Below are 15,140 nucleotides of genomic sequence, written 5' to 3' on the forward strand. Positions count from 1 at the left end.
CGATGAGACAAGATCACAATTGGATATCACCAAATTGGGGAGAAAAAGGGGGTAAAATTAAATAATACTTACTGTTATATACAAAAATATGAATAATCACAACCCCATTTGATAAAACCCAATAGTACATACAGTACCCCACAATTCCACCCAGGCATTGTACTTCTACAGCTGTAGCTTTCTTCCTTTGAGTGAGGCTGCCATCATGCTGACATTGCCCCTTTCTGGAGATTGATTAAACCTGTACAGTAAAACAGAACTGTACTGGGTAAGCTAACCATTCTGTAGTGTGGAGACTAGAGTGTGTGGAGATGTCTCCACTACAGTATCATAGTGAGATGCATTTGGCAGTAAACCCTTATCCAGGTCTGTGTAGAATGGAGAAACAGAAAACGTTTTAAACACACCACACTCAACAGTTTTTATGAAAATAACGATAGTTTATTATTTCACAAACAAGAGATCTTACGCATTAATCACAAGTAAAAGTATGCATCTAAAAGAAAAATAGCACTTGAAACAAGAGGATGATGTTCTGGGGAAGTGGGAAACAACTTCTAAATATCCAATACAATTCTGTATTACAATATTCAGACAGTGTAAGTAAAACAAGAAATGTTCAAGTGCGAAAGATAGATAAAACATTGATTTGTGTAATGTGCAACCGAGTCAAATGCCTGACTTTTCACAGATGCTAGTAATGATATAATGCAGGAAAGTCCCCCTTGTTTCAGTCAGCAGATAACGCTTCCTCACACTCAAAATCATAAATTAGAAAAAAAAAAAAATGTCTCAACATAAAATTACTTAACACAGACAGGGGGTCTCAATACACCAAAACAAATATTTTCATCAAACTAGCAGCTATGCCCATTCATGCCCAAAGCTTGGAGCAGGCCCTCAAGTAAGAGGTCCAAGTTATTTTTACCTGACCGGTAAACCTATTCAGGTTGCTCCTCTCTATTGCTCCAGACGGGCTGGTCGCTAGTGTCAGAGGTCCAGCTGACACACATGCATCAGTAAGGGATGGACAGGTCACTCCAGAAAACTGTTAAGAGTAAGGCAGGTGGAGATCTTGGGAGGAGCTGGTCGGGATTTTTTTCTCCTCTTGGCCTTCATCATGAGCGGGCGAATCTCTGACAAAGGAGACTGGTGTGGGGGGCTGAATTAAGGAAAATGGCATTCCATAACAAATGGCATTCACCTGTACCTCCTTCCTATGAGATTAGTTACAGCAATGTATAACAAACATAACTGTCAATAGACATCATAGAGGATATAATACACAGTCACAATACGTACTTCAACACCCATGTCAATGAAAAATACCTGTCAGTACATCTGAATTGTATGGTTTAAGAAAAGGATACAGGCTGGAAGAATTTGGTCCTTCCCGCAAGTCCACCGTAACCACTTCTGACCTGGAATATGAGATAGTGATACATTTAGTAATATCGCTGTCAGGAACAAGACAGGAAGGCAAGGGCAATAAGTGGGTCTGGTTATGGAAGTCTTTAGGTGGAGTGCACTGTACTTGACTACTGTAATTGAGGGTTTGAACATGTGTAACAGGCCCATAGTAAGAAAGAGACCAGAATCTCCATACAGTAACTGTAGTGTTGTGATGGAAAGACAATAGTCAGGTTAAAGCTACAGCTCCCAGTTTACTCCTCTGGGGGTCCAGCATGCTGCCGAAGGTCTTCTTCCTGAACAGGTTGGCGTTACGGAAGAAGGTATCCATGGACGCCGCCTCCTCTCTGACCTGAGATCATTCACAAACACAGAAGCTTATAGCATGCACACTAATGTACAACACATCTAGCTCTAAAATGTAACATTACATTAGTAATTTAGCAAATGATCCTATCCAGAGAAAAGTATGTTCATGTGGCGCATGTGTTAAGTGAACCCTTGGAAGTGGTAAAATACCTTGCTTCCAAACAAGGCTTTGTAATGGTGTTTGGTCGGCGAGGACGACAACCTGAGAAACAAAGAACATAAGATAATTATGATCAATACTTCATCAGAACTGTTTATTAACAAATAAGTGTCAGTAGCATATGTCCCTCGTCAATGACACAATGTAGAGGGAGACTCAAGCGGCTGGGTCCAGAGGCATCTTCTTGATGGGACCTGTGACAACCTCTTATCCACCGGGTCAGGGGTGGTGATGTCAAAGGTCATGTTGAGGTCAATGTCCTCACTGTCGGCAGGCTGGTGGAGACAGGGCTGTTTCAGCTCCACTGGGGCAGGGCTGAAAGACAAGGGGGAAAAGAACTCATCAGTGACTGACACCAGATCTACCAAGAAGGTATCTATACAGCGCATTCAGAAAGTATTCAGACCCCTTGACTTTTTCCACATTTTGTTATGTTACAGCCTTATTCTAAAATTGATTAAATTGTTTTTTCCCCCTCAATCTACACAGAATACCCCATAATGACAAAGCAAAAACAGGTTTAGAAATGTTTGCAAATGTATTACAAATAAAAAACTGAAATAATACATTTACATAAGTGTTCAGACCCTTTACTCAGTACCTTGTTGAAGCACCTTAGGCAGCGATCACAGCCTCGAGTCTTCTTGGGTATGACGCTACAAGCTTGGCACACCTGTATTTGGGGAGTTTCTCCCATTCTTCTCTGCAGATCCTCTCAAGCTCTGTCAAGTTGGATGGGGAGTGTCGCTGCACAGCTATTTTCAGGTCTCTACAGAGATGTTCGATCGGGTTCAAGTCCGGGCTCTGGCTGGGCCACTCAAGGACTTGTCCCGAAGCCACTTCTGCGTTGTCTTGGCTGTGTGCTTAGTGTCGTTGTCCTGTTGGAAGGTGAACCTTCGCCGCAGTCTGAGGTCCTGAGCGCTGTGGAGCAGGTTTTCAACAAGGATCTCTCTGTACTTTGCTCCATTCATCTTTCTCTCGATCCTGACTAGTCTCCCAGTCCCTGCCGCTGAAAAACATCCCCACAGCATGATGCTGTCACCCCCATGCTTCACCGTAGGGATGGTGGCAGGTTTCCTCCAAACGTGACGCTTGGCATTCAGGCCAAAGAGTTAAATCTTGGTTTCATCAGACCAGAGAATCTTGTTTCTCATGGTCTGAGAGTCCTTTAGGTGCCTTTTGGCAAACCAAGCGGGCTGTCATGTGCCTTTTACTGAGGAGTGGCTTCTCTACCATAAAATGCCTGATTGGTGGAATGCTGCAGATGGTTGTCCTTCTGGAAGGTTCTCCCATCTCCACAGAGGAACTCTGAAGCTCTGTCAGAGTGACCATCGGGTTCTTGGTCACCTCCCTGACCAAGGCCCTTCTCCCCTGATTGCTCAGTTTGGCCGGGCAGCCAGCTCTAGTAAGAGTCTTGGTGGTTCCAAACTTCTTCCATTTAAGAATGATGAAGGCTACTGTGTTGTTATGGACATTCAATGCTGCAGAAATGTTTTGGTACCCTTCCCCAGATCTGTATCTTGACACAATCCTGTCTCGGAGCTCTACGGACAATTCCTTCAACCTCATGGCTTGGTTTTTGCTCTGACGTGCACTGTCAACTGTGGGACCTTATATAAACAGGTGTGTGTCTTTCCAAATCATGTCCAATCAATTGAATTTACCACAGGTGGACTCCAATCAAGTTGTAGAAACATCTCAAGGATGATCAATGGAATCAGGATGCACCGGAGCTCAATTTCGAGTCTCATAGCAAACGGTCTGAATACTTATGTAAATAAGGTATTTTTCCATTTTTTATACATTTGCAATAATTAAAAAAATTAACTGTTTTCACTTTGTCATTATGGGGTATTGTGTGTAGATTGATGAGCAACATTTTTTATTTAATCAATTTTAGAATAAGGCTGTAATGTAACAAAATGTGGAAAAAGTCAAGGGGTCTGAATACTTTCCGAATGCACTGTATACTAAGTAACATGTGTTGTGCAGAGAATCGATTGGTGAAGTGACAAACCCCCCAAAAGACTAGTCTGCTCAAGGATTTGTTAGGTCTTTTGAAGAATCTCAACTTTTTTATTAAAAACACAAATTAGTGAGTAGTAAATTAAATTCGTATTTTTATTATACAAATGAAACATAGCTTTGCAATTTGTATAGTGCTTATAATTTCAAGAATGGGGGTTTCTTACGGTGATCTCTGTCTGCGTTGGTCAAGTCATTTTGGACAGCTTTCATGTCATCCTTGGTCCTGTTCATCTCCATTGTGGCTTTACGTAACTACAGAGCTATGAGAGACAGTCAGTCTGAAATTGGAAGGAGAGACACATCCGACATTATCACAGAACATTTCAATTAATGTGATTTGTTTACATCCATTACCTTGTTGTTTGAAGCAAACACCTCCCTTTTGATTTTTTCACATTTCGTTTGAAGATCTGAGGCTCCCATTTAGGTTGTCATACTCTCTGCAAACGATAATAGGATTACTTGATACAAATACTTCCAAAACAGTGATGCCCCTGACAATGTATAGTGCAACAGTAACACACAGCAGCTATGAGTTTGATGTTCCTTACTTCTTGAGAGAAATGCAGTAGATTGAAAGCTGCTCCACGGCAGCCTGGCCAACACCCATATCATGGACTCGACCTCAGCTCTCTGATCCTGCAACACCACATCCAGACTGGGAAGGACAAGGCCACACACTCACACACACACACACACACACACACACACACACACACACACACACACACACTAGTAAAATATACAAGCCAGCAAAGTATGGTTAAGGTTGGCACGATAGCGTGCTAATTATTATTGCGTGAGTGTGTGTCTGAGGGCTACCTCTCATGTTTTATTTTCGTCTGGAGTCATCGGGCCTCCTCCTTGGCAGCCTGGGTAAAAATAAAACTACATGTTAGAGACATGTCAGGTAGATAGGAGCATGTAAATACATGTGTCTTTGTGTTTGAAAACTTGGCACCTACCCTGAGAGCTGAGCAGAGCATCTCTTTCTCACCAATCTCCTTCCTCACAATGTCCAGGTCTTTCTTCTGCCCGTCTACAGTCTCCTTCAAGCGTTCTACCATCTTCAGTCTGTCCCTTCAGTCTCTCTCTGAGGATAAAAATACAAGTCAATGTTTCAGCAGTACAAAATGCAAAATAGTTACACCATCATAATGACACATCGTCTATCAAAGCAAGCATCAGTTTTGTTCACTGGCGTCTTACCTTTGGTACTTAAAACAGCTTTCATTCTATTGAGCTCATTCTGCAGAAGAAATGAACGAAACACTGAATAAACGACAAATCATACAATAATATGAACCCCAATCCACATGCCGTAAATATAGTGTTTCCTCCTTGTGTAGGCCTACCTGCAAACTCTCTGGGTCAGCAGAGGATCCCTCTTCTTCACCACTAATGTCAAAGAACAACTTGTTGATAATGTGTCTGGTGCTAACCTGAGGGGAGAGTCCGGACATAAAGAGAAACATGCAGAAGAAGTATTTGTAGAGTCATTTTGAGTGGAATGGGATTGATGTAATGCATGCAGAATGAATCACCAGTGTTCAGAAGGGGACACCAGTATAGCAAGTCCTACCTGTTTTCTACATTGTGGACAGGTCTTGTTGGGAGCAGTCTGAAACCAATGAAGAAGACTGTAAGCAGAAGGGGTAAAAACAACTGTCATTTAACAACAGCTAGACAACTACATTTACCTAGAGCCACAATTACTAGCGGGCCATAATATTTCCTACATGTTGACTGATTCCTCTGACTGCCATTGGTAACTCACCATTCATAGTGGAAGGTGTGTCCACAATGGATGGCTGCCACATCTCTTGAGTGATCGAAGAAATCGGAACAGATGGTGTAGTAGGCACGAATAGCCATTTTTGACGACCACCCTGTCAAGAAAAAAGCAATTAATCATGTTTGTGTTCAACATGGTCATCTTAGCTGGTTCTCTTGCTAGCTAACTTTTGTATTATTGCCAATGGTTATCAAACGTTACAGTAAACAATAAACTCATGTTAGCTAACTAGCTAGCTGTTATCTCATTGTCACCTACTCTACAGCAGGGGGTGTTGCATACATTCGCCCGTACTTACCTAAAAGCTATTGTGTATATGTTAAATTAATACTTATATTATTCATTTCAGCTCTCATAAATGTAAAACTTCCCCTGCATTGGTTGTTTACAGCTAGTTAGCTATCGCACATACAACACTCGCGCCGCACAGTTTGAAGGTAAAAGTATCCGCCCCTTGTGTGTACCTAATCATCAAAGGGGTACGTTCAGATATCTTTCTTTCTGTTTTCTTTGTCTGAGCTAGACCATCGCATACGTTCTAACTCGAGATATTGTTAACCACCACAAAACTAGAGAGTTTGGCACACTGAAAATTGTAATCCATCAGTAAATGTGGTCCTCTGTAGCTCAATTGGTAGAGCATGGCGCTTGTAACGCCAGGGTAGTGAGTTCGATCCCCGGGACCACCCATACGTAAGAATGTATGCACACATGACTGTAAGTCTTTTTGGATAAAAGCGTCTGCTAAATGGCATATTATATTATATTACAAAATATGAACGAATCTACGCAGCATCAAGGGTTTTAAAACGAGGCTTTTAAAGTGAAAATAGACGCATTCGGGAACGTACCCAATACACTCAAAATAGGGAGAAAATACTTCATTCCCCATAATTCAATGATAGAGGAACTGTACTTCCGTGACCTCTGTCAGGAGATGCGCGCCCGCTAGAGGGGGTATTCTTTTACACTCAAGGAGTGAAACAACGGTTTACGATAACGTTACAACATTTAACATGCATTTTAATTCTACTCGAAGAAATGAAAGGTAGCTATGATTTGAGAATAATTTGTGTACACGCAGGAAAATGCTTTAGCTTCCTAGCTAGCTAACTATCCTATTTAGCTGCAGAACTAGCTAGCTACGCTATCAAACTAGCTAGTTAATAAACGTGCTAGCTAGCTAAAGTTGTCGACGGTTGTACCAGTCATCTTACCCTCTCATCTTTAACATGACATGTATACATAGTCACAGAAACACAGTCAGTGTACTCAACTTGGAGTCAGGGTGCACAACACGAGAGCCTGATGCGCATACTGAAACTCACTGTTTTGTAAACATGTTGACCTTTGCCCCTTTTGAGATGTTGACAGACTTGGTATCTACTATCATGTGTTACAGGTGGTTGTCCCTGTAGTAACTTATGCAGCAGTGATGGCTGTAGACGTCCACAACAAGGGTGTACCGTGGGAGGTCCAGCAGAATGGCACCCTGGCACCAGTGGACCGTCTCCGCAATGAGAGGTCTGAAAGCCCCATGCCAGGCCTGGTGGAGGGCACAGAACCAGGTGGGCATGGCTACTCAAATAATGGCATCACTTTCCAGTGACCGATATCCACTTGTAGCCTACTTACTGTAGATGTCATGTTACTACAGACCAGCTCCCCTGTCTGAATTACACATCCAGTCATAGTTCTGAACAATGCAACTTTATGGTGACAGAAAATGTATATTTATCTAATTGAAATATGTGTCCACTTGAACAGAGGGTAAATAGGCTGCTTATGATATTGCACTTGGCCAACTATGGACCTAAAAATAATAATTATTATTTTCATTGGAAATAGTTTCAAATAAATACTTTACAATCCACATTCACTATTGATTGGGCTAACAGCTCTTGTTTCACGGGAGAGACCGCAGCATGAAATAACTGTTGAATCTACCATTTACTCAATTTCATCATGTGACGTTTTCCAAGAAACCGCTTTGACACATTTTGAACCATGCTACCTCTGTGACCAAACCGCCAGTGTGTTGGCTGGATAAGAGGGAGTAGGAATGTCGCTGCACAAGAGCTCACATGTATCCTTTCTCATCCACATACCTTGCTTCCTGGATTTAGAATAAGTGGTCTTTGAAATAAGTGGTAGGCTTTGCTTGTCTTATTTGTTCTGTTTCAGACTATGAGAGTATGTTGGATTATGATTGATATGGCACGTTTTTTTATTTGCCTTCTCTGAAGGTCATGATACAGATTTGTTTTAGGGAAGGAAATACAGTAGCCTATTCATCAGGAGTGATTAATGCTGCTGGCTCTGCTGATAAAAACATTAGCATTACTGAGAAAATAGGACTCAATTAGAACTGGTAGGCTTTTGTTGGCTTGCACCACCAGTGTTGACTTTCAACTTTCTTTTAAAACAGGGGTTCTCAAACTTTTTGGGTCTGGAGACCCCTTTTGTGATAGCAAATTCTTCAGGGATCCCCTTAATAATAATAATATGCCATTTAGCAGACGCTTTTATCCAAAGCGACATACAGTCATGTGCGCATACATTTTTACGTATGGGTGGTCCCGGGGATCGAACCCACTACCCTGGCGTTACAAGCGCCATGCTCTACCAATTGAGCTACAGAGGACCCTTGTAATCAGAACACAACTCGAGTGGGATAGAAATGGCATACAATGAGTTTTGTTTGACCAATACTTTGGCAGTGCATGGCCAATGAACCAATTAAGTCTTATGCCCTGGAAAGGAACTTTTTAAAGGCCCGCCTCTTGGCATCGACATCGACATAATTTCCTGTCCTAGAGATGAAATGCATCTTGAGTTTTTTTTTTTACTACACCGTATTCAAAAGATTTGCCAGTTGGCTCTATGGCTGGTTCTGGAGCTGGATTTGTGATAAGGAACAACTTTGCCACAGATGGAAACAACTGGCCTATCTTTGACTTTGCCATCTATTGTTATCTCCAAAGTTTTGGCGTCTTCCATAAATTGCGGCCGCGAATCCGCCTTAGAAATAGTTAGAAAAAATAAGATGAAGCTCCGGTAATATGGATAACTATTGAAAGATTGTTTGCCGGCCCTATTTTAATTTGCTCCATGGCTCAAGCGGCCAGGTGGACACAAGGCTATTTGGCTCATCTCAGTCATTAAGAGGAATAACTTTGGAAAAATAAAAACACCGTATTCACAAGGATTTGCATGAAGTAGGCAGTTTGGATTTGTCACTTCAAGCCAAATATGTCATACTTTGACTAAAACGATGACTTATCGACACGCAACATTTACATTTTAGTCATTTAGCAGACGCTCTTATCCAGAGCGACTTACAGTTAGTGAATACATATATATATTTTTTTATACTGGCCCCCCGTGGGAATCGAACACAACCCTGGCGTTGCAAACGCCATGCTCTATCAACTGAGCTACATCCCTGCCGGCCATTCCCTCCCCTACCCTGGGCCAATTGTGCGCCGCCCTTGAGTCTCCCGGTCGCGGCCGGCTGCGACAGAGCCTGGATTCGAACCAGGATCTCTAGTGACACAGTTAGCACTGCGATGCAGTGCCTTAGACCACTGCGCCACTCAGGAGCACAACATATTGGGTAAGCACTGGCCATTGTCTTTAAGTTCGAAAAAGTGGATTTCTACTGATGTGGGCATTTAACAGTGGGACATTCATTTTTTAAATCCAACTTTATTTATATAGCACATTTTAGACACGGATGCAACGCAATGCACTTTACAGAAAAATGAATAAAAACAATAAAAAGAGTACGAGACAGACAATCTGTAGATAACAGCCATGGGAGTTCAAACAGGAAAAGCAGAGAACAAGTGAGGACTGTACAGTCGTGGTCAAAAGTTTTGAGAATGACACAAGTATTGGTCTTCACAAAGTTTGCTGCTTCAGTGTTTTTAGATATTTTTGTCAGATGTTACTATGGTATACCGAAGTATAATTACAAGCATTCCATAAGTGTCAAAGGCTTTTATTGACAATTACATTAAGTTTATGCAAAGAGTCAATATTTGCAGTGCTGACCCTTCTTTTTCAAGACCTCTGCAATCCGCCCTGGCATGCTGTCAATTAACTTCTGGGCCACATCCTGACTGATGGCAGCCCATTCTTGCATAATCAATGCTTGGAGTTTGTCAGAATTTGTGGGTTTTTGTTTGTCCACCCGTCTCTTGAGGATTAACCACAAGTTCTCAATGGGATTAAGGTCTGGGGAGTTTCCTGGCCATGGACCCAAAAATTCGATGTTTTGTTCCCCGAGCCACTTAGTTATCACTTTTGCCTTATGGCAAGGTGCTCCATCATGCTGGAAAAGGCATTGTTCGTCACCAAACTGTTCTTGGATGGTTGGGAGAAGTTGCTCTCGGAGGATGTGTTGGTACCATTCTTTATTCATGGCTGTGTTCTTAGGCAAAATTGAGAGTGAGCCCACTCCCTTGGCAGAGAAGCAACCCCACACATGAATGGTCTCAGGATGCTTTACTGTTGGCATGACGCAGGACTGATGGTAGCGCTCACCTTGTCTTCTCCGGACAAGCTTTTTTCCGGATGCCCCAAACAATCGGAAAGGGGATTCATCAGAGAAAATGACTTTACCCCAGTCCTCAGCAGTCCAATCCCTGTACCTTTTGCAGAATATCAGTCTGTCCCTGATATTTTTCCTGGAGAGAAGTGGCTTCCTCGCTGCCCTTCTTGACACCAGGCCATCCTCCAAAAGTCTTCGCCTCACTGTGCGTGCAGATGCACTCACACCTGCCTGCTGCCATTCCTGAGCAAGCTCTGCACTGGTGGTGCCCGATCCCGCAGCTGAATCAACTTTAGGAGACGGTCCTGGCGCTTGCTGGATTTTCTTGGGTGCCCTGAAGCCTTCTTCAGAACAATTGAACCTCTCTCCTTGAAGTTCTTGATGATCCGATAAATGGTTGATTTAGGTGCAATCTTACTAGCAGCAATATCCTTGCCTGTGAAGCCCTTTTTGTGCAAAGCAATGATGACGGCATGTGTTTCCTTGCAGGTAACCATGGTTAACAGAGGAAGAACAATGATTTTAAGCACCACCCTCCTTTTAAAGATTCCAGTCTGTTATTCTAACTCAATCAGCATGACAGAGTGATCTCTAGCCTTGTCCTCATCAACACTCTCACCTGTGTTAACGAGAGAATCACTGACATGGTGCTTTTGTGGCAGGGCTGAAATGCAGTGGAAATGTTTTTTTGGGATTAAGTTCATTTTCATGGCAAAGAGGAACTCTGCAATTAATTGCAATTCATCTGATCACTCTTCATAACATTCTGGAGTATATGCAAATTGCCATCATAAAAACTGAGGCAGCAGACTTTGTGAAAATTAATATTTGTGTCATTCTCCAAACTTTTGACCACGACTGTAGAGACTAATCCATGGTAAAAACTAAAAGCTGAAATGTAATTTAAAATATAAATGATTTGCTAAAATAACAAAGACTAAGAGCACCCTAGGCAAAAGCAAAGCTAAAAAGTTTTAAAGATTTATTTAAATAATGCCCACAGTTTCAGCCCCACTCAGATTTGCTGGCATGCTGTTTTGTATATTTTCCAGGGGAGAACTTAAATTCTAGTCTGACCTGGGAAAAGGCTTGGGAACTCTTACGGCAGATGGAAGTGTCATCTAGATTAGATTAATATCCAAACAGGATATGAAAGATGGCCTCCCTCTTTTTCCCCATTCGCCTTAGGCACTCACGTCATAGTGCAGTTCTCCTGGAGGCTATCATAATGCACACCACTCATGACCTCTGTCTGGAATGGCTGTTAGTGTCATAGTCAAAGCACAGTTGAAGCAGCTCAGTTCTCTGTCCTTCCAAGAACATCCATAAACTGATTTCACTTTTACTTTATTACGCTTGTACTCATTTAAAAATGTTGCCTGCTAGATGTCACTGTTTTATCAATTGACATTAGTAAATAATAGTATAAAAGACAAATGTTTAACCCAGGGTTTGCTGTCAGGACAGTCAGTTAAGCTATACATTTTCCCCCTGTATTCAGATGTTGATGAGGATGGGTTTATGTACAGAATCACTGTGTTAAAAACATTATCTCATCGCCACAGGTGCTGGCCAGGAGAGTGCCATGTTTGTTCATGCACAGTCCTTTGAAGACCTGACTGCTGAGACTGAACCTGAAGGAGACTCTGTGCTTGGAGAGTCAGCAGAGGAGGAGGCTCTGTGTCTGGGGGCTGAGCAGGAGACCCAGGAGGAGCAGCAGCCGGAGGTGGAGGTAGAGGAGGAGCGCCCAGAAAGCATGAGTAAGGAAGAGGATGTGTGCAGTGAGGCCTGGCGTAGCCACAGGAAGCATGTGTTTGTACTGAGCGAGGCAGGCAAGCCCATCTACACCCGCTACGGCACGGAGGAAGCCCTCTCCAGCACCATGGGGGTCATGATGGCACTGGTCTCCGTCGTGGAGGCAGACAAGAATATCATCCGCTCCATTCACGCAGGTAAGTAGATGATGTGGGTAGTATCTCTGTGAATGGGCAAATTAGAGTTAGAGTAGCCTTGCAGTTTTTGTCAATGAAACATGGTGAACAACTATGAAGTAGGCTACATAATTGAAAGCTCAGTCGGTAGTTCTGTCGGTAAGACATGCCATATTGCAAGAAAGGCTGCACCTATCTACTAGTACTGTAGATGTTTCATTGCCCTCTCATTCAAATCTTCTGTTCAAGACGGTTACAAAGTGGTGTTCCTTCGCAAGACTCCTCTGGTCCTGGTGGGCGTATCCCGGACCTGTCAGTCAGACAGAGAGCTGACGCGTGAGCTGCAGTACATCTACTACCAGATCGTCAGCCTGCTCACCCTCACCCAGCTCAACCACATCTTCCAGCACAAGCAGAACTACGACCTGCGTCGCCTACTGGCAGGCTCCGAGCACCTCACTGACAACCTGCTGCGTCTGCTGGACCGCGACCCGGGCCTGCTCCTCAGTGCTGTCACCTGCCTTCCCCTGGCCAGCTCCACCCGTGACCTGGTCTCCTCCAGCCTTCAGGCCGCCAAGGCCAAGAGCCTGGTCTTCTCCATCCTCCTGGCTGGGGACCGTCTGGTCACCCTGGTGCGCAAGAAGGACCAGTACCTGCACCACATGGACCTGCACCTGCTCTTCAACCTGGTGGGCTCCTCGTCATCTTTCCGCGAGGGCGAAGGCTGGACGCCCATCTGCCTCCCTAAGTTCAACACTGCTGGCTTCTTCCACGCCCACATCTCCTACATGGAGCCTGCCTCTGACCTCTGCCTCATCCTGGTGTCCACCGACCGGGAGGACTTCTTTAACCTATCGGATTGCAAGCGCCGCTTCCTGGAGAGGCTGAGCCGACGCACTGCCTACCAGGCCCTGAAGGAGGCGCTGAAGTGCCCTAGCTACTCTGTCACCCAGGTCGGAATCCCAGAGCTCAGGCACTTTCTGTACAAGTCCAAGAGCTCAGGGCTCTACACTAGGTGAGCATGGATCATCAGACACACATGATGGCTTATGTGGTTAAAAGTCCTTGTTACCAATCTCCCATCCTGGCTTACCACCAATTCAACCATTATGTTTCTGTGTTCTCCATCAGCCCTGAGCTGCCCTTGCCATACCAATCTGTAGAGGAGCAGGAGAGGCTGATGGGATCGTACCAGTACCTCCACAGCCGCTTGCACCAACCGACACGTCCCCTGCGCTCCATCTACCGCTGTGGAGAGACTGAGAACCTGCTGGCCTGGGTAAGCATAGTGTTATACCAATCTATAGATTTGCATACATTGTTATACATCTCATTTTATTGATACCATCTTTAGATGTTAAAATGCAGTCTTGCAGTGCATAATAAAGATATTGGTTCATAAGGATCTCTTCAGGGGATATCTGTAGTACCATGGTTATTAATCTCCCCTTTAAACCCTCTTCCACCACCTCTACCCTACCTTTCCTTTAGGTGACCAGTGGCTTTGAGCTCTACCTCTGTTTCAGTCCCCTTGGGACCAAGGCCATGGCCGTGGCTGCTGTTAATAAGCTGCTGAAGTGGATCAGGAGGGAGGAGGACCGCCTCTTCATCCTTAGTCCCCTGACATACTGAGCCCCCAGGCCCCCAGCTGACCTAGCTACAGTTCCAAGAAGCCCTGGCCCTCTAAACCTGCCTCATGACGTTGAAGTCTGATGGAAACTATTGGAGGCCATGGATGTAATGCCAACAAACCATCATGCATCACTGTTGTGCATATGCAGTCTGTGTTTGCTCTTTGCAGACCCTTCAGTCTATGGTCATCAGGGGGTCAAATGAGGTCATCACAATGAGGGTACAGCTATGTTTTATCAAACGTAATGTTATGATTTTAATTGTTTGGTTTAACTACGGTGATTGCCCTATGGGAATTGAGAGATACGCAGCAGACATTTCAATTAATAACAATAACAATGCCCTGTTGCTATAAGATTATTATTTTAAACTGTCACTGTATGGAATCACTACCTGGACATGAGGAATGCTGTGTGTTGTTTTAGCAGTAACCTACAAACATAGCCAATAGAGACTGACCATCTTGAAAAGGAACTAGATTTGTTTTTGTCTTGTCTCTAGTATGCGCCTGACATGTAAAATTATTATTTGTGTCTTTATTTGTTGCTTGGATTAATGTTTTGGATCATGGATTTTCACCATCAAAGATGATGTAATTGGGAAAGTATCTTTATTTTAAGATGGGAATCTCTGAGGTGTCTGTATTAATATGATTTTTGTTGTTATCTCACAAATTATAAGTGTTTCATGGGGTCCATCCCATTTGATTAAGAAAAATACTGTAATTTTCACATTCACCTTGAGAGTCATCAAAAGCCTTCCCTCACATTTCATGCCTTACCTAATTGCCTTCAGAGTTGTGCTAAACTAATGGGGTGTGATGACTGGAGCTTATTAGGGTATTGTAGCTGATTAATTTGCAGTGGTAGAAAATGTACCCAATTGTCATACTTGAGTAAAAGTAAAGATACCTTAATAGAAAATGACTCAAGTAAAAGTGAAAGTCATCCAGTAAAATCCTACTTGAGTAAAAGTCTAAAAGTATTTGGTTTTAAATTTACTCAAGTATTAAAAGTAAATGTATACATCATTTAAAATTCCTTATATTAAGCAAACAAGATGGCACCATTTTCTTGTTTTGTTTAATTTACGGATATCCAACACTCAGACATAATTTACAAACGAAGCATGTGTTTAGTCCGCCAGATCAGAAGCAGCAGGGATGACCAGGATGTTCTCTTGATAAGTGTGTGAATTAGACAATTTTCCTGTCCTGCAAACATTCAAAATGTAATGAGTACTTTTGGGTGTCAGGGAAAA

At 43.2% G+C, this 15,140-nt stretch overlaps 1 protein-coding gene and 1 long non-coding RNA gene across 13 annotated transcripts; one reads left to right on the forward strand and one right to left on the reverse strand.

Annotated features, from left to right (window-relative positions):
• Positions 1–49: 49 nt before the first annotated feature.
• On the reverse strand, positions 50–7,090 carry LOC121575025. Of its 12 annotated transcripts, none has more exons than XR_006002274.2 (13): positions 6,061–6,215; positions 5,745–5,856; positions 5,550–5,607; positions 5,323–5,409; positions 5,177–5,216; positions 4,933–5,060; positions 4,790–4,839; positions 4,519–4,625; positions 4,322–4,407; positions 4,132–4,227; positions 1,930–2,254; positions 1,371–1,762; positions 50–1,149 (listed from the first exon to the last, which is right to left on the reverse strand). It is a non-coding gene; the product is annotated as an uncharacterized LOC121575025 (long non-coding RNA). The 12 variants fall into 12 exon arrangements; XR_006002275.2 differs by having other exon boundaries at positions 4,132–4,245; XR_006661482.1 differs by having other exon boundaries at positions 1,371–1,421; positions 1,669–1,762; positions 4,132–4,407.
• Positions 6,664–14,554, forward strand: LOC121575024 (protein SAND). Its single transcript, XM_041887793.2, has 6 exons — positions 6,664–6,810; positions 7,165–7,330; positions 11,883–12,269; positions 12,498–13,263; positions 13,380–13,527; positions 13,740–14,554. The coding sequence occupies exons 2-6, from the start codon at positions 7,198–7,200 to the stop codon at positions 13,878–13,880; spliced, it is 1,575 nt and encodes a 524-aa protein (XP_041743727.1). The 5' UTR covers positions 6,664–6,810; positions 7,165–7,197; the 3' UTR covers positions 13,881–14,554.
• The last annotated feature ends 586 nt before the right edge of the window (positions 14,555–15,140 follow it).

This window comes from Coregonus clupeaformis, chromosome 10, assembly GCF_020615455.1.
Source record: "Coregonus clupeaformis isolate EN_2021a chromosome 10, ASM2061545v1, whole genome shotgun sequence".
Classification (NCBI taxonomy): domain Eukaryota; kingdom Metazoa; phylum Chordata; class Actinopteri; order Salmoniformes; family Salmonidae; genus Coregonus; species Coregonus clupeaformis.